This window comes from Euprymna scolopes, chromosome 26, assembly GCF_053919585.1.
Source record: "Euprymna scolopes isolate OS-2025 chromosome 26, ASM5391958v1, whole genome shotgun sequence".
NCBI lineage: Eukaryota > Metazoa > Mollusca > Cephalopoda > Sepiida > Sepiolidae > Euprymna > Euprymna scolopes.
The window spans coordinates 48,358,158-48,378,120 of NC_136507.1; the positions used below are offsets into that span (position 1 = coordinate 48,358,158).

Consider the following 19,963-nt stretch of genomic DNA (forward strand, 5'->3'; position numbering starts at 1 on the left):
TTTTTAAGTGAAATTTGCTAAAATAAAATGATATATTTTTGTGTTTGTTTTTTAAGTAAAATGTTGAAAAAGTAAAATTGGAAAAAATAAAACGACATGTTTTTGTGTGTGTTTCCTTAAGTGAATTTGGGAAAAAATGACATGATATTCTGTTTGTTTTTTTAAGTGAAACTGAAAAAAAATGAAATGTTTTTGTGTTTGTTTTTGGAAATGAAATTTGGAAAAAATGACATGCTTTTGTGTTGTTTTTTTTAGTGCGATTGGGAAAAAATTATATCTTTTCGGGTTTGTTTTTTTAAGTGAAATTGGGGAAAAATGACATGTTTTGGTATTTGTTTTTAAGTAATATTGGGACAAAAGCGACATGTTTTGTATTTTCTTTTTTAATTTAAATTGAGAAAAGAAATGCCATGTTTTTCGTTTTGCTTTTTTAAGTAAAGTTGGGAAAAAATAAATGACATGTTTCTGTGTTTGTTTTTAAGTGACATTGGGAAGAAATGACATGTTGTTTGTTTTTTAAGTAAAATTGGGAAAAAAATAAAATTCCCTGTATTTTTTTTATAAGTGCCTTTGGGTAAAATGACATGTTTTTATGTTTGTTTTTTTAATTGAAATTGGGGAAAAATGACATGTTTTTGTATTTTTTAAGTGCAATTGGGAGAAAATAAAATCACATGTTTTGTGTTTGTTTTTCAAGGAAAAGTAGGACAATTTAAAATCACATGTTTTGTGTTTGTATTTCGAAGAGAAATTTAGGTAAAAAAGACGTGTTTTGTGCTTTTTAAGTGAAATTGGGAAAAATGGCACGTTTTTGTGTTTGTTTTTGCAAGTGAAATTGGGAAAAATGCCATGTTTTGTGTTTGTTTTTTAAAGTTAAATATGGGAAAATAAAATGTTTTTTGTTGCTTTTTAAGTGTAATTGGGAAAAAGACGTTTTTGTGTTTGTTTTTTTGTAAGTGTAATTTGAAAAGAATGACATTTTTTGTGTTTGTTACTTAAGTGAAATTAAGAAAAAATTGACATGTTTTTGTGTTTGTTTTTAAGTAAAATTGGGGAAAAAATAACATGTTTTTGTATTTTTTTCCGAAGTGAAATTAGCAAAAATAAAATGACATGTTTTTATGTTTGTTTTTTAAAGTAACATTGGGATAAAAATGAAATGTTTTTCCGTTTGTTTTTTAAGTGTAACTAAAAAAAATAAGATGACATGTTTTTGTGTTTGTTTTTTTAAGTGAAATTGGAGAAAATGACATGTTTATCTGTCTGTTTTTATGTGTAATTTGGAAAAATAAAATGACACGTTTTGTGTTTGTCTTTTGAAGATAAATTGGGAAAAATGAAAGGTTTTTGTGTTTGTTTTTTAAGTGAAATTGGAAAAAATGAAATGGCCTTATTTTTGTGTGTTTTTAAGCGAAATTGGAAAAAATGAAATGACATGTTTTTGTGTTTGTTTTTTAAGTAAAGTTAGGAAAAAGTGACATGTTTTTCTTTTTTTTTTCTTCAGTGAAATTGGGAGAAAAGTATACGTTTTGTGTTTGTTTTTTGAAGTGTAACTTGGAAAAATAAAATGAAATGTCTTGAAGTAAAATTGGAAAAAATAAAATAATGTTTTCGCGTTTGCTTTTGTTAAGTGAAATTGGGAAAAATGACAGGATATCTTGTTTGTTTTTTGAAGTGAAATCGACAAAAATGAAATGTTTTTGTGTTTGATTTTAGAAATGAAATTGGGAAAAAATTACATGTTTTTGTGTTTGTTTTTTAAGGGAAATTGGGGAAAATGAGATCTGTTTGTGTTTGTTTTTTTTTTTAAGTGAAATTGAGAAAAAATAAAATGACATGTTTTTGTGTTTGGGAAATTTGGGAAAAATAAAGTGACATGTTTTCGTGATGGTTTTATTAAGTGAAATTAGGAAAAAATAAAATGACATGTTTTATGTTTGTTTTTTGAAGTGAAATTGGGAAAAAATTATACGTTTTTGTTTTGTTTTTTTAAATGAAATTGGGAAAAAATGACATGTGTTCTGTTTTTTAACTTTAATTAGGGAAAAATGCCATCTTTTTCTGTTTACTTTTTAGGTAAAATTGGGAAATAATAAATGGCATGTTTTGTGTTTGTTTTTAAGTACAATTGGAAAAAATAAAATGACATGTTTTGTGGTTGTTTTTTTAAAGTGAAATTGGAGAAAAATTACGTTTTGTGTTTATTTTTTAGGTGAAATTGGGAAAAAATGACATGTTCTGTGTTTTTTTATTTGAATTGGGGAAAATACCATGTTTTCTGTTTGCTTTTTAGGTGTAATTGGGGAAAAAATAAATGACGTGCTTTCGTGTTTGTTTTTTAAGTGACATTGGGAGAAAATAATATGACATGTTTTTGTTTTTGCTTTCTTTAAGTGACATTGGGAAACAATAAAATTCATGTTTTTCTTTTTTTGTTTTTAAAGTGACATTGGGAAAAAATTATATATTTTTGTGTTTGTTTTTAAGTGAAATTAAGAAATAAAAATTACATGTTTTGTGTTTGTTTTTTAAGGGAAATTGGGAAAAATAAAATGCCATGTTTTTGTTTTTTGAAGTAAAATTTAGACAAATTTATGTTTGTTCTTTTAAGTGAAATTGGGGAAAAATTATATGTTTTTGTGTGTGTGTTTTTGAGTGAAGTTTGGATAAAATGAAATTATATGTTTTTGTGTTTGTTTTTTAAGTGAAATATGGAAAAATGACATGTTTTTATTTGTTTTTAAGTGAAATTAGGTAGAAAATGACATGCTTTTCTGTTTGTTTTTTAAGTGAAATTGGGAAAAATTACGTATTTGTGGTTGTTTTTGTTAAATCAAAATTGGAAAAATGTGACATATTTTGTGTTTGTTTTTTGTAAGTGAAAATGTGAAAATAATGTTTTTGTGTTAGTTTTTACGTAAAATTGGGAAAAATAATATGTTTTTTGTTTTTTGTTTTTTGAAGTGAAATCGGAAAAAATTAAATGATATGCTTTATATTTTTTAAGTGAAATTGAGAAAAAATAAAATGACATGTTTCTGATTTTTTTTTTTTAAGTGAAACTTGAAAAAATAAATTACATTCTTTTTAATCACTTTATATTTTAATTATTTTCACCTAAAATTGAATTACTAGTACTCATATTTTTATATTTACCAGCGGTCCATGTGATATCTGTTTGTATTTTTTAAGTGCATTTTTATGGATGTTTTCATCGAGGTTAGATTCCTCTAGCTCAGCAGTGTTCTGACTATACCATTGCATATTACGAAAATTAAGGAATAATTTCTCGGTAATTGACCTGTTAAATATTTAGTCGAGCATTTTTTCAAGTCCAAATTTTAAAATAGTTCTTTTCTGACAAAATAATTAATCTATTGTATTATTAAATTGATCGCAATTCTTAAGAGCTTTATTTCATTTTGTTATGCTTTTACTTTTTTAAACTATGCTTTTCTCTAATCGACAATTTATTGTAGTAATTTGAAATACCTTGATGTGATCGATCTGTTGCATAACAAGGGTCGTGTTTAAATGGGAAAAATTTGAGTGACACCTTAAATGGCAGAGGTGACTTTATATGGAAGTAGCGAAATCATGTGATTTTCGGGGAGGGATTTTCTGTCTCTAAGCTAACGAGATTTCAAGGATTCAGACGTGTCTTGAGCGTTGTCCACAATGATGTAACGAGATGAGCTAACTGTCTATTTATATGACATCTTTTCTCTCTCCCATTCGCACAAGTAACGCGTTACTCTCATATTTTCAGTCCCTTTTTTTAATAAACTCGGTGTCCGAGTTCTTTTGTATCCACAGACAGGCAAGAACCTGGTTTCACGACGACGACAACATGATTGTATGGTGCATTAAACTTCAATCTGTAAAATATAATACGAGTTTTTTTGGGGGGAAGGTCGACCTTTCTTGGGAAAATTGAGCAAAAATATAATTTTGGTTTTAAATGGAAGATTCAAAATTTAACGTTATATTTGTGTGTTGTTTTTGTTCCTTTTTAAGGGGAACGGTAAATATTTTTCTACATTTATCGAAAGAAAAATGTCTAGACCGACTGAGTAAAATGGATGATAAAAACTTATTTGAAAAGCTCACTTATTCATGATTAAGAAACGGCCATACACATAATTGAAAATCTATACAGGATAAATTATCGACATTTTATGCGTTATTTCATAGAAGTATTAGTTTGAAGGAGAATAAACTTACCTATTATTGTGTGACATAAGTAGTTTTAGTAAGTAAATAATTTACTATGCATTCTGAACAAATATAGGTATGTAGAAATTTCTTTTTATTAATTGTGTGACTGAGGTTGTACAGGTCATAAACCAAAAATGTCGCCATTTAAACAATCATCCTATTCAAAATAAATATTTTCTGAAATGCATAATGCGAAATGCATTATTCTGTTGCAAAAATATGTAGTTGAATGAAGAAAAGAACAAATTTACTAAGCAGAAGCAAATATTTGTTTGTCAGATTAAAAACTATAAAAAAATTTTGAGAAACAAAGTTTATTATATATTGGATTAAAAGAATATAAATATTCAATTACTTACATCTGAAGTTGCTTAGTGATATATTCTCAATGTTGTATGTTTAATCGGCAACTTCAATAATGAAAGGCGTCGTATAAGGTGAATGGCGGATACCAAAACTGTAGCCTGGGGCTGCTCTTTTATGAGGCCAAAACTGTAAATACCGAAAAGAATGACAGCATTAAACTAGAAACAAAATGTGAAACAACGAATCAATTATTGTTAAATCAATTATAGTTAAATTGTTTGCAAATTCGGCTTAGTATTTTTGTAATTAAAGGACAAAATGCAATATTAGTTCTTTTCAGCTGTCGCCACTAGATGGCCCTTTTCTCTCACTCTCTTTCTCCAGACAAGGCCTAACTATTATTATTATTCCATTTTCTGATATATCTTTTATTTCGAGTAAATGATGGAGTATTGTTGTCTGGAATTTTATAGTTAATTTTATTATCTTTGAGAGTTATTATCAAAGTGAGTGACAGAAGCGAGAGTAAGACATATTCTATAAAATAAGGAAGGGTGCCAATATATACGTATATTGAAAGAGGGTGATTACGATTGATAGAAGATTGATGAGAAATGAGTCATTAATTAGCTGTATATTAGAGCTAATTTGAAACATTAATTGGAATTTTTAAATCATAATTCAATTCCAAAAGCATGAAAAAATTTAACGTATATTTCATGTTATTACAAAATATGAGAAAAAACAACCAGGTTTGTCATAATAATGAATAAATAAACACACACACACACACACACACACACACACACACACATATATATATATATATATATATATATATATATATATATATATATATATATATATATATATATAAAATAAAGAAAATGATATTCCGGAGAGATGAAAAAGGAACAAGCCAAGTTATATGCTCATGAGTTGAATGCGAGTTGAATTATGTCTAGCAAGGATTAATTTGAATATATACAAGCAAAGTTAGGGGGTTATGAACAGAGACAGAGCTAGAGAGAAAGACCTAGACGGACGATAGTTGGAGGTTGGAGACAGGAGCTCTAGTTGCCATGTACGGAGAAAACGCCGGATCTAAAGACGCCTGCAATCTTGCAACAGGAAAACATTTGGAATAAAAGCTGTTCGAAAATATAACCGCAAACTTTGGGTCGCTTCTTTGGAAGGAATGTTCATTTCAGCTTTGGTTGGTTTGTCATCCCTGGATGCATGAAGGTAATATAATTCCTGGATGAATGAAGGTAAGATATAATTCCCCAGAGAGATGTTCCGTCCCTTTGTTGTTAAGGAAAGTGTTGTTGATAAACTGGTATATGTCCTGTTTGTTGAACTGTTGTTGAAGGCATATATACATCTTTTTTTATTATATGTGCTATAAATGTACACACACACGAAACGAACACTACATAGACGACTATATAAGATATACACGATTTGGTCACCTCGTTTATACATCCCTGTTTTATATAAACTCGCGACACACACCTCCGAGTTATACAGAACCCGGCATTAAAACATGTTTATAATTTTAATTTGTGTCTAAAGAGTACATTAGAAATATCTCCTAATTTGTGTTCATAAATACATTTGTCAATCACTCAACGCATTTCGCCTTTGTAGACTAAAAGTTTGATAGATTTTTACATGAGTGTCAGTGTTTAGTAACTATATGTCTAGAATGGCTTTTTATATTATATTAGCATGGTTACTTGGTAAAGCCCAGAATACCAAATTAGAAAATAGGAAAGTTAAATAAAATCTTTATCATCTTTCTTTCTTACTCTACACACATCTTCGTCTGTCTGTTCATCTCTATTGACTCGTTCAATATAATAGAAAGAAAGACAAGATAAAGTAAACAGAGACCGAGTCATTGCTAATCAGCCTGAAAAACCGAAAATATCATGATTTTTTCAGCAGAATTTGAAATCGATTGTGGAATTCAAACCACGAAGCTAAGCTATTCTAACGAATTTTACTAGTCAGGCTGTAAAATAAGTATAAATTTTTCTAAAAGTTATCTTCTGCGAAAATTTTCAACGTATATATAACATTAAAGACATAAATTTCATGGCAAGAAATATGAGACGTATACGAAAGATTTGTAATATGAACCTTAAAGAAAGGAAAGGATCTGATGAGCTTAAAGGAAAATTAAATTTGGACAGTATACTAAAGTATGGAAAAATGTGTGTGCAGAACAAGAGAAATGATGCGTGTAAATTCTGAGGCGCTTCATATGGCGTGTTTGTTTTCAGTTGTTTTGTACACAATCAGATTGAGTTTGTTTTTTGTTTTGTTTTATTTGCAAAATTGTATACTCCTCACTTTCAAGCCCTCTGCTATAATTTCTTTCACAGCGAAGCGAATAAATACCAACTTTAATTTCCAATAATATTTCAAATAAATTAAACGAAAAGAAAAACGTGCGCTGTAAAATGCATTCAAATAACCATTTATTTAAAATTGCATAAGAACACTTGAAAAATATAAACATAGAAAAGCAAAGACATTGAAAATCTGCGCATGTTTTTATAATTGAAAGTGAATTCATCTAAATGATGCCACTTGTCCATAATTGCTAAAAAAAATGTTTACAATTATTAACTATTAGGTTGGTGTAAAAATATGTTTTTTACGTTCAACTTCATGTAAAAAAAACATTGTTTTTGCATCAACCTAATAGTTAAGAAAATTATCTAAGTATTTGTTATTTATGGTTCAGCTTTTATGTAAGTGCTATAAATTCTGTGCGATGGTATTCTTCATATGTTGTGCTAGTTTTTTAACATCCAAGAAGATTATTTTCAGGTCTAGCAGATTTAGTTGTGCAAATCAGTTGTGTGGCCGTTTTATCCAATTCACCAACCCAGGATTCATTCTACACAAATACGTGGCACCCTCACCACTTGTTGTAAAAATTGACTATTAGTTGTTTTTAATTCACTTTTCCGTATTGCTCAAATTAATTTTCTCTTAATGTAAAATGTCTACTTTTTCATCTATCGAATGGACATTTTATCTTTTTCGAACAATGGATCATCGATCACAATCAAGTTTTAGTTATAAGGGAGATGAATACTTTATTATTCAGATGCATAAACAATTATAATTACGAATTAATCTCCCTGTCTGTGAGATGTTTCTGAATTCTATCGTCAGAACATACACCAGAATTCTTAATAATCCTATCTATCCGCATTCATGAAGATCTGTCTTTACCAAGTAAAGCTTAACACGGTGTAACGCAAGAAAATCGTTTCAGAACTAGTGTTGTGAGATACGTGTGTTGTGCCATGTGTCATGGTGTTGTGAGATACGTGTGTTGTGCCATGTGTCACGGTGTTGTGAGATACGCGTGTTGTGCCATGTGTCACGGTGTTGTGAGATACGTGTGTTGTGCCATGTGTCACGGTGTTGTGAGATACGTGTGTTGTGCCATGTGTCACGGTGTTGTGAGATACGTGTGTTGTGCCATGTGTCACGGTGTGGCGTCCGGATACTTTTCTCTCGCACGATTTGCATGACAATCACAGAAAAAGGATGATTAAGGTAACTTTTTTTATTTTTACAATTTAACTTAAAATATATATTAATGTTCTTTTCATCAAACGCTTTCGTTTTTACGTCATTTACGGAGAGCGACCTTTTCTTTTTTGAATCCCGTCTCTCTCATGATTTTCACCGTAATTAAACTTAACAAATTCACTATCTGCTTTTATCTAGCAATCGGTGAAATTTCTCATTAAAATTTAATAATTATATCTTTACTGAAAGAAAATAATACATATAAGCTGAAAAAAGTTGACCTTCTCTGGTGAGTGTGCGCCAGGTCCTGGTTTAACTGTAGTGTCTCCAGGGGGAGCATTTCGAGACAGCATGCTGTATTCGGGGGCCTTCATGCGGTACTTGCCTGGGTTACTAATATTGTAGGCACACGGTCCAGGAGTCTAGAATAAGAAAAATAAAATGTAAGATTAAATTATTATAATGGAAAACCCCGTGTCAAAAAACTCGTGGGCAAGGTATTCGCTTTCTTACAATCCCGTCATTTATATTTTCCAGCCCTTTATATCTTTTTTCTCCATCTTCCCTTTTCACTCAGTTTATCCCCCATCTCTCTTGAGTATGATCCAAATATGGATCTGATTTGAGATTTGTGGAAATTTGAAGTCACCCCTCAATTACCCCTGTTTTCCAGTCAACTTTGACCGGAAGAAGTAGAAGTACGCATCACGATCTCATCTACCGTTTACAGACTATTTGTTCACAAAATAAACGCCTTGCTAACAAATTAATCTACAAACTAATAAGTGGAAGAATAAAAGTGAAAATAATTTTTCAACAAAACAAAAATACTGAAATAAACCAGTTAAAAATTAGAGAATTATATAATCTTCATTCATTTTTTAGTGTTTTGTAATAAATAAATGAATGTTAATGCAAAGTATTTATTTCATTAAAAATAAAACATAAATCTTCTGCTCACTTAAATTACCTTAATCCTATACATTTCAATTGTTATACTCATAGCTGAAACACCATGAACGCGTTTACAAAAAGATAACACACTGAAGATGCGAATCGATTTCTAAATCAACCCTCAGCAGATCATTATACAAAAATCGAAAATTTTAATTTAAAAATGATTAAATATCTTCACAACTTTTAATACTAACTACCTAAACGTTGTTTGCCTCAAGTCTTTCTTTAGAAAGGTGCTCATCGAGTTTGGACTATGAGTATCATAAAATTTATTTCGTGCTTGAAATAAACGGAGGCGTAGACTAATACATGAGATCTAAAAAGCTATAAGCTTGTGTATTTGTTTTTACTAAAATAAATATTTTATATTAGTATTTATGTATGCGTGGATAAGCGTGGAAGGCTACATCCTAGGATTGACTTGAATTTAATTGTATAAGTTTATCAGTATGGCTGACTGATCATGGAAATGTTGAAAAATGTATGTACTGATAATGTTAAATCTTCATGGTAGAATTTAATTCCTCCAAATTGACATCACACAATCCGTGATTTAAAAAGGTAATGGAAATGTCATTATGATATTAATTTAAAACATGTTTTAAAAACATTTAAATTTGTTTTATTTGAACTACAGTTTCCATCTATGATATTGTTTTTACAACATTTTGATGCAGTGTCCGGCCCTTTTAGTGTTTATCTAGTCGAACTCGGGAATCTTTCTGTTGAATTCTTGAATCGGTATGGAGTTTCGAACGGCACCCATTATTTAATCAAATATGCATAAAATAAACCAAAATGGTTTAAAATTCTTCTTCAACCAACCGGCAAAACCTTTTGCACCAATCTGATATGATCCGATTCAGAAGTATTTTACCAATAGACATATTTTGTATGGTCATAAGTTTATTTTCTTCAAACGTATTAGGTATCTAATACGTTTTGAAGAAATAATACTTATGACCATACAAAATGCAAATGATCAAGTGACTGTCACACTTGATATTTTGCAAATCTAAGTATGAACGAAGAGAACTGAGGGAGCATAGCTTCACAACGATTGGCTCGGCGAAAGCGTTTTGATAACGACTATGTGAGATTGGAGGCAAAGTGAATAGAGTTTTCCAACTTTAAATGTGTTTTGTGGAAACGATTTGTGTCGAACATGTCAGATACATTTCGGTCTGGTGAAGCTTCTGTCTGTCGAGAGCTGGGTTAATAAACCACAGTATAACTCACGACAGTAAGAAACTACGCGTGTGCCAACCAGTAAACAACCTGACACTATTAATTTATTCTGTCATATCTGAATAGAAATCATAAAAAGTAAAACGGGGCTAGATAACTATTTGCGTGCTCACCACACGATCTTGTATGAATAGCCTTCTTCGATAAAAAAAAGTAGTACTCATTGTATGTGCGTGTATATAGTCTTGGAAGTTTTTAACCTTTAAAACTATATAAAAAATATTATTTTTCATCATTCGTTAGAAAATTATTTAGTCAGTAAGTCATTCAATCACCGGCAATCACTGAATCAACTTGCTCTCTCAAATTCACTATAGTACCAGTAATAATTTATGTTTAAGGGATCATCAGTCGTTTACCATGAACCACTGTTTCGGGGATTTAACAACAAAACAGTACATTACATCATGGCTCCCCAGCAGTGTTGATCAAATGCCACCTCCCTTAATGTTAGGAAAAAAACATGTTACAAATATTAGATATAGTTTCGTATTCTTAATTACTTTATATAACCTATTCATGTTATAAAAATGAATTTCTTACCAGTGAGATTCATCTTTTTCCAAATTCAAAATGGATATATTTTTTAATTTACCAGTCTTGTATTTATAAGATGAGGATTAATCTATTTGACTACTTATCACTCCTACTATGATTAGTAGTTTGTATATTTACATTCTTATTTATTGAAAATTAAAAATATATAAAGGTTAAAAATATTTATAAATATATACATTTTTTTTTTTTTTTTATAAATACATTTTATACATTACTAACATAGTTTTGGATTTCTTTTATTAATATATTCTGGTTAATTTTAAACCATTCAAAAGCATCAGGATAACAAACAAATGCTTTATTTAACTGTTTGAATATTTTAGTTTTATCCCCACTTTGTTTTATCATCCTTATTACTAAGCTAGAAACTGGTGGTATAAAATCTATTAATTTTAAAGTAACGCGAGCTATTCGCAAAAACTCTGACATAATGGTTCAATAAAACATAAAACAGGGCAGGTACTATCTTTATGCGGCATACGTACTATTTGAAAGGGGAAAGAGTTTCTTTCATCAAATATTTTATAAAGAAAAATCCCATCCTCAATTTTTATATCTAAATCCAGAAATGTAGCCTGTTGTCCTCTATGTTTACAATTCAATTCTAACTCCTTTGGATATATAAGATGCTTATTTTTTTCGAATTCATCGTTATCGTTTATACATATAAGCCATCTATAAATCTCCTACACCCATGAAAATTATATGTTATATATATATATATATATATATATATATATATATATATATATATATATGTATATATATATACTCGAGTCTATGTAAATACAGATTTGTCAAAATGGTGCAGGATCCAATCGCAGTGGGATACCTATCGTTTTGAGTAATATTTTATTTCCTATTTGAAAAATAACATTCTTCAATAAGATGACTTATAAGTATTTTTAAATACCTTTAGAAACACGAGTTTTGCTATTTTTATTTTAAAGCCCGAAAGCTTTACAGTTTGAAAAGTCTATATATTTACTTTTGCCACCTTCAAAAGCTAAATCCACAGTATCATTTAATTCTTTTATAAGCTTTTCGTGCGGAATTTTAGTATATAGCGTACTAAAATCATAGATTTAGCTTTTCTTCTGGAATTTATTTTATCCAATTTTTCTTTCACTGGTTGCGAATTATTTACTACCCAAAATAGATTAATATTACTATAGAATATTCTTTTCTGATGGAAATTATCTATTTTATTTATAATTAATTTAAATATTTTAGATATAGCTTTACTTAAAGGTTTAGTCATGCACGCCTTTGAACCTACAATAAACTTAGCGCTAACTGGATTTTTGTACATTTTAGGTATCCAATACATACATGAAAGATTTTTGTTTTTTTTTCTTTTAACTTTAATCCTACTTTTTTCACTAATAATGCTATTATTTATAATAATTCTATCTAAATTAATATTACTAACTTTATAGGTATCTGAAACGTTACATGTAATTCCTACTTCTATCAATAAACCTTGTATATAATATTTTTTACATATAAAAGCTATATTGTTTGCCGATTTATCAATAGGAACTATTACAAACTTATCTTGAAGTATTTCTGAATTTTTTAGAAGAGGATTAGTTTTTTTAGAGTGGTTAAAATTTTTATACGTTTAACCTTTTCTTTTACGCATTCAAGTATATTATTTTTCCATGCATCAAACGTAGACTGTGCTAATTTATATTTATTTACCATGGACATAATAAAACCTTCTAGTGCTTTCGTTACTTCTTTAACGCATTTAGTGTAATTTAGGCATTTAGGCTCTCTAAAATTCGGACCATTACAAAGTAGTTTTCTTAATTTAGAATTATTTACTATATTTAAATCTCCTGTAATTACATGTTTTATCTCATTATTACAGAAAGGAGAGGAATTAGATTCACATTCTGGAATATTTATATTATCATTTATATTTATATGTTCTACCGTTTTTTTTTTTATAATTGAAAACTTTATTACGTATTGTTGGCCCTAGTTTATATGTAACTATTGGTTTGTAATCTTTTGCCTGTAGCTCATTTGGTAGTAATTGTATAGTTTTTTTGTTTATTTAATATTTTTGGTAAATTTATATCATCAAAACCTATATTTTCATAAAAAAAATACACAAACATTTCTAGGTTTCTTTTTTATACCTTCCACAGGTGGCTTATATAATTTAATGTCGATTATATCCAGAATATAATCGTACCATTGAATGAAATAGTCTTTCCTATGTATCGTATCCGGTTGTAATAATATTTTCGATTCTATTTCCTTCAAAACCTTCTTTTTTGTTTGATTAAGTAGTTTTCTAATATAATTGAAATACTCAAATTTGATTAATCATAGTATCTTCAGTTTTACTAAAAAATATCCTCCCATGAAATAGCTGATTCTCTATTATTTCTATTAACAAAAGTTCTATCTCTGATACCGTAGGGGGTACTTTTAATTTATTATTTTTTGATTTTTTGATTAAAACGTTTTGATTACAGTGAGTACTTTTAAGTTGTTTTTATATTGAACAGTTTAAAATGCAAAAGTCAAGTATCGTGGTTTAATTGTTCTTTAAAAAGAAATATTATTTCAAATATTATTTCAAACGCGCCCCTCTTATATCAGGGACACGTTTGAAATCAAAGTAACTACTGTTAAAATCAACAATAGTTACTTTGATATAACAGATGCGCATTTGAAATAAATATTTCTTTTAAAATCACAATTGAACCACGATACTTGACTTTTGCACTTTTAACTTTAATTCAAATCATTATGACCGCACAAGCAGAAAAGCCAGGCATGTAAAATCAACAATATGTTCTTTGATATGACAGGGGCGCGTTCAAAATGGCTGTTTCTGTTTAAAGCACAATTGGCCCGTGATACTTGACTTTTGCATTTTAAACTTTAATTCAAACCATTATATATAGAAATAGGTTTATATAATCAAGAATAGGTTTCATTACAGTGCTTTGTAGACTGCAATGTATTGTGGACTAATTCATTGCATAAGGAGATATGAAGCTTTCTCCCAATGCACCGCGATTGGGCCCCAAACTAGAGCAGCCAATCGATCGATTTGATCGAAAAATAGTCGAGTACACCGATTTCGATGACAATAAAACTATAGGATTGTGAAGCATTTGTTAATCATCATTCCATCCCTGGCAACATCGGATCTCCCTGCTAGTATATATATATATATATATATATATATATATATATATATATATATATATATATATATTAATAGAAAGTCCAGTTTATAGTAAGCGCTATTGCTATGAATGCAAAATCCAAAATTTAACGGTTTAAAGTCAAACAAGTGCAAAATCTCTCTCGATAAATAAACGTATTTATTTATTAAAATTTAATTAGATATATCGATTCACAATAAAATTTTCATTTGGAAAATGCAGTTTTTTTTTTTCTTTTTTATACATCATGGCGATAGTAAGGCTTGTCACGTCTTCCTTCAGATGTTGGTGAAGTACAAGGTTTAATATAAATGCCCAATACTGTAGAAAGCGCCGGTAAGCGCATATGTGTTAAATAATAGAAAGTTCATCCATGTAAGCACTGTTTATGTAGAATGCAAAATTCAAAAGTTTAACAGTTTAAAGCCAAACAAGTGGAGAATATCTTTCAATAAATAAACATATTTATGTCTTAAAATTAAGTTTTATATATGTATATATATGTGTGTGTGTGTGTGTGTGTGTGTGCAAGTGTGTGTGTGTGTAAGAAAATATAGTTTTCTTAAAGCATTGCTGGTAAACAGATATATAAGTTTATAAGGAACGTGCACATGATAAGTAAAATATTGCTTACTTTAGCTAAATCCTCGTGGAAACTGCCTATGTTTTTCCGTCCAAGAACCGTGTACGATGGTGCCTGAACCTTTCCACCTTGAATAGTTTTTCCTAGTAATCCGGGTAGACTGTAGCTGTTTGGCGCTGAAATGATCAACAAAGATATTTTAGTTTGTTTTAACAGATATTTGCCTTGAATATCAAGAATAACAGTGATTAGATGCGTGTGTTTGTGTGTGTCTATGCTTTCTCTGCTTGTACGATTATTACCGAACATGATGGAAGAGGTGATTCAGGACATGATGAGAGATGAGGAAAAAAAGGTACTATAGTCACAAGTTTTAACCTAAATACGTTATTCAGTGTAATACATTTTTTCTTCGATTAACTTTCCTTGTAAAAAGCATCTATTCGGGGAGAAATGTTGATGCTCATAGTTCTAATTTGAATGTAAACAAATGCTCTCTCTCTCTCTCTCTCTCTCTTTCTCTCTCTCTCTCTCTCTCTCTCTCTCTCTCTCTCTCTCTCTGTATATATATATATATATATAGAGGGAGGGAGGGAGGGAGAAAAATAGATAGATAAATATAATCTCTTAAACGAATGAACTATCATTATGAATTTTGGAATACATATTCTAGGTAACGCGTTACGTAACATGAGCATATCATTTTTAAAATAGTTAACATTTAGAGACTGCATAAAGTTAGGTAATATATTTTGTTGTATGTTTTCTTCTAAATAGTAAACTTATTATAAATTTTAGAACATATATATTCTCGGCAACAGTGAATAATATGAGTTTACTATAAGATGGATTAGATCTTGCTATGCAGTGAAAAACGTAAAAGTTTAATCACTCTTTTTGTGTATTAGCAATATCTCTTATGTATTTATTCTCATTTAAGTTGCCTGTGGATGATAGGAGGGTGAAATGTTTGAATCTTCAAATGTTTCTTATAATTACAAATGGAATTACTTCTTTCATGTTTCTTACAATTACAAATTCATTATATCTTTCATGAATTTTAAAATATTATTCTTTTAAAATGCTACGCGTATCTGATAATAGCAAAGAAATATGATGCGAGTCTGTATTTTTAATTGCGAGGCCCATGGAAATTCCACAGTTTTATCTTTCATCTGTCATAGATTGTTGCTATGGTTTAAAATATTTCAATTCTATGGACATCTGGTGCGAACACAGACCCCGCAAGATTATCGCAACACTATAGTTCAATGCAGTTTTAGAACATAATTTCTTGTTATGGGTGTTAGCGTTCTATTTGCGAAACATTTGTAGGAGATTATGACTTACTTATAATAATGTCATATTTAAACAGAAAATGTACTACAGAGATTCTATATATTATTTATATTGTGCCCACAGCGTATACGATAGCGTCCTGAACACCATGTTCAGAGGCTGTTAGTTTAATTCCTATTACGAATACTACATCTTTGATGCCGAAATATAAAAACAAACTAACATTGAGTAGTAGGAGTAGTAGTAGCAGCAGTAGTGGTAATATGCTGTATGGAACGTTGTAAGAAATTTCGACATATGTATCTACAATATTATTATCTATTAATTCTACCTACCTAGCGTTGTCCAGGATAAAGTAAAGTCATTTTCGTTTTTAGTTTTCTGCACAGTTTAAACTTAAAGTAGATTTTTCGCATTACATTGTCGAAGTTAAGAAGTAGTTATCTCCTTTGCTGGTTTTAGCTTTAGGTTATTAATTAAAAATGTTTCATACTAGTAGTCGTCTTGGCCGAAATAACTATTTTCTTAATAAACCTCAGCTAGTATGTATACTATAGTATTGCCAATAACTAGATACAGCAATAACAAATACAAAATGGCTAGACAAGTTGTATTTGTTAACTTAGACGTTATTTGAGTCTTACTTTGAAAATCCGACACGATAACTTAATGTATGTGACATTCTACATTACCATTGTTTTCAGAATTCTTACCTAAAAATCACGTATCAAACTCAAGTAAGGAATAAAAGTTAAAACTTACCTGGTGTTAAATCTGTAGTTCGGTGTTTGTGCCTCTGTCCGAAACTATGGATCGGGGCGGCAGTGAATGCCACATTCGTTGTGTTCTCGGGAGAGTAGCTCCCCGGGCCGGGAGTTTTAAAAATTGTTGAATCTTTTGGACGACTATAAAGGGAATAGTGCGGAGTGCCATCTTTACCGTCGCGGTAAACGTGAAATTCATTGAAGTTGTATTTGGGCCCGGGGCTGCAGTTATCGGTCCTAGCTCCGTGTCGAATCCCGAACTGAAAGCTCGGTGCCCTTTGATGAGTACTCCTGGAATCATGACCTTGTTGTCCTACGAGTGTTGGTAATTGATAACATGGGCCTGGACTGCTATACATTGCTGCGATTGGCCCCTTTGGGACCGTGAGTTTAAATGACATTTTCTATGGAAGCACAGACCTAAAAAAAAAATAATAATAATAATATATATAATATAAAGCTGAATGTGTGTGTGTGTTTGTGTGTGTGTGTGTGGTCACAAATAGGCTCCTATATGGTTGACTATTTTAAAAAACTGATTACATATAATGATAGATGTATCGATACACAGGAATGGGTATGTTTGTATCTGACAGAACGGTGGTTCATTAAAATATGGAAATAAAAACTTTAAGAATTAAAAAAAAAACGTTTACAAGTGTTTTTGCTATAGATGTACATAATAATAATTTGATAAGTATGTTGTTTTAACTTAAATAGGGATGGTATAATAAAATTGTGGGGTCTGCATTCGCGCCTGGCCTCCATAGAATGGAAATAGGCACAAACTTTAATAAAGACTTTTCTTATCTATATGCATAAGTATACTTTGATAATTATGTTTCAGTTTGAAGAAATATGGTATAATAAAATTGTGGGGTGTTCGTTCGCACCTGAACTCCATAGAATGGAAATATATCACAAAGTTTAACAAGGTTTTTTAATATAGATCCACAGAATATTGTGCAAAGTATTTCAGTGTAAACAGGTATAGTATAATAAATTATAGGGTTTATCTATTTTATTTTTACTTTCATCATATTTTGCTTTGGTTTTGATATCCCAAATTCGAAGCTATCTCTTTACAGCCCTTCCTTTTCATAACCTATCATACTTTCATAAATCAGAGTCCATTTTCTGTAGGCTGTTTTTGAACCGAGTCAACGACGGGTACTTTTGCTAGTATATATATATATATATATATATATATATATATATATATATATATATATATATATATATGTACATATATATATATATAATAAAATAAAGATTACAATTAAATTCACCAAAATGATCCAAGATGGTAAAATTAAAGTATATTATAAATATTAAAAAAATTAATATTTATAAAATTATCGCAGCCAGATGTAAAAGCTCGATAAAACCAAATAGGAAATAGAGCTTATAATACGAGCAAACAGTTAATAAAAATGTTTAAAAAAACACTTTGAAATGAGTTAAAAACATATTTATCTAGTGTTTCCTTTTCAGATTAAATATGTTTTTAACTCATTTCAAAGTGTTTTTATATATATATACTCTTGTATTGATGCTGTTTTAGCAGTAAAACTTTGGGACTGGGGAGGTATAACGAATCCGCTGAATGGGGACGAGGTCCAAAGCCTAAATAATGGAGATTGTTGAGTTGCTTACGAAATTTTGATCACATGACCTCCTTGATTTTGTATTTGATGATATATGATCATTATTTTTTATTTAACACAAATATACATTTGTGTAGTAAGGCTAATGATCTTTTAGTTGAATTTAAAGTGGAGTAGCTGTTGTTATACTATACATTATTTGTGCCGTCCTTACATAGATGAACAGATAACCTTCTAGAGTTACAGCACTTTTTTCTTCATAATCCAGGGTGCACTCTTTTGGATAAGTTGTATTTGTCCATTAAAAACCTTTTAAATCTGCACAGAAGCAAATAACTGATGATGTTTGCATCAAAAAAAATATGCTAACCAAACATACGATTGTGCATATTATTAATCAGAGTAATCTTCAGTGGAGGGTTTAACAAAGGGAGTTGAACAAAATAAAAAGAAACAGATTAAAATTTTATATTTATTATGATATGGGATAAGACCAGTTTGGCAGTAATTACAGCTTGAATAAACTCGTACCATCTTTGAAAGAAAGGTATGCTTATTTTTTAACAGTCTTCACTTCTAGTAGTAATGATGGCAAGCAATATAGAAGCCTTCCTTGTTTGTTCTAAATCGCGCCATAAATTCTCAATAATATTGAGATCTGGCGACTGTGGTAGGCGAATGAAATGATCAAATTTATTATCTCGTGTTATTCAGTAACAACATAGTTGTGTGCTTTGATGCAGAAAGATTGCCTTTCCTTCCGGAAACAATGATTAAATACTTGTGCTTAAGAATGGCGGATTCGCAAGGAATAGACCTTCCTCAGATCACATTAGATTCTCCTGCGTGAATGGTTTGTTGTTGTCGAAGACTTAGCTTTTGCTGTCTCCACACATATCTTCGGTCGGTAGTCGACAATCATATAAAGATGACTTTTAAAAGAATAAATAACATTCTTACATTCTTAACCCAGGTATCAATTTTGTGTGTATCTATATCCAAATTTTACTTTTGGGTTTCCTCGTTTTGTGGGCACTGGGTTAAATTATGATTACTTTTATTGAAATTTTTACTATATGTTTTCTATTTGACTGGAAAGGATTTAGTCCAATGCTATTTACCACGATGGTCTGGGCGGTTTTTTTAACCAATTCGTGTTTTGTTTATTGCAGGATTTAGAACATGTAATTTCCCTTTTGTCTTTTTGAGAGAAATATATAGTTGAATTGTTTCCGCTTTTTCTGATCTGAACAAAACCTAAACCGCCAATTTTTTTAATAACACTTAGAAATTACTCTTTGACAGTCATCTACCAATTTTTTTGAAGGTCAATTCTCGTTCCTTTTCAAGCTAGGTCAGTACTCATCGTTTGACTTCGGCGTCTTCTCCATTATCCTTTTCCAATTATCGGCAGTCAGCTCGGCTAGTTTGAAATAATTACATAGCTTGTTCACCAATACTGCCAACATTAGAAAATCTTGCTGGTAATCCTTGACTGTGTTCAGGCATTTACAACGTTTATGCAACAAGGTTGTGTTTGGCCCGAATAGTTCCGATAGGAGCTTAATAGTCCCCGAAAAATCCAAATCTGTGGCTTTCCTGGGTAATATAAAGTCCACGAACCTACTAAGTTCGTTAGTTACCAGTTTTCTTAACAGATGACGTACATTT

The 19,963-nt window shown here is 30.1% G+C and overlaps 1 protein-coding gene across 2 annotated transcripts in view; it reads right to left on the minus strand.

Annotated features, from left to right (window-relative positions):
• Positions 1–19,963, minus strand: part of LOC145248007 (ciliary microtubule associated protein 1A-like) — a 95,715-nt gene that overhangs the window by 8,535 nt on the left and 67,217 nt on the right. For both annotated transcript variants that reach the window (XM_080109697.1, XM_080109698.1), the window contains exons 2-5: positions 16,684–17,105; positions 14,674–14,798; positions 8,364–8,504; positions 4,578–4,710 (exon numbers count right to left, since the gene is read on the minus strand). In XM_080109697.1, coding sequence (XP_079965823.1) covers positions 4,618–4,710; positions 8,364–8,504; positions 14,674–14,798; positions 16,684–17,086 — 762 coding nt within the window. In that variant the 5' untranslated portion in view covers positions 17,087–17,105 and the 3' untranslated portion in view covers positions 4,578–4,617. The remainder of the gene's footprint in view (positions 1–4,577; positions 4,711–8,363; positions 8,505–14,673; positions 14,799–16,683; positions 17,106–19,963) is intronic.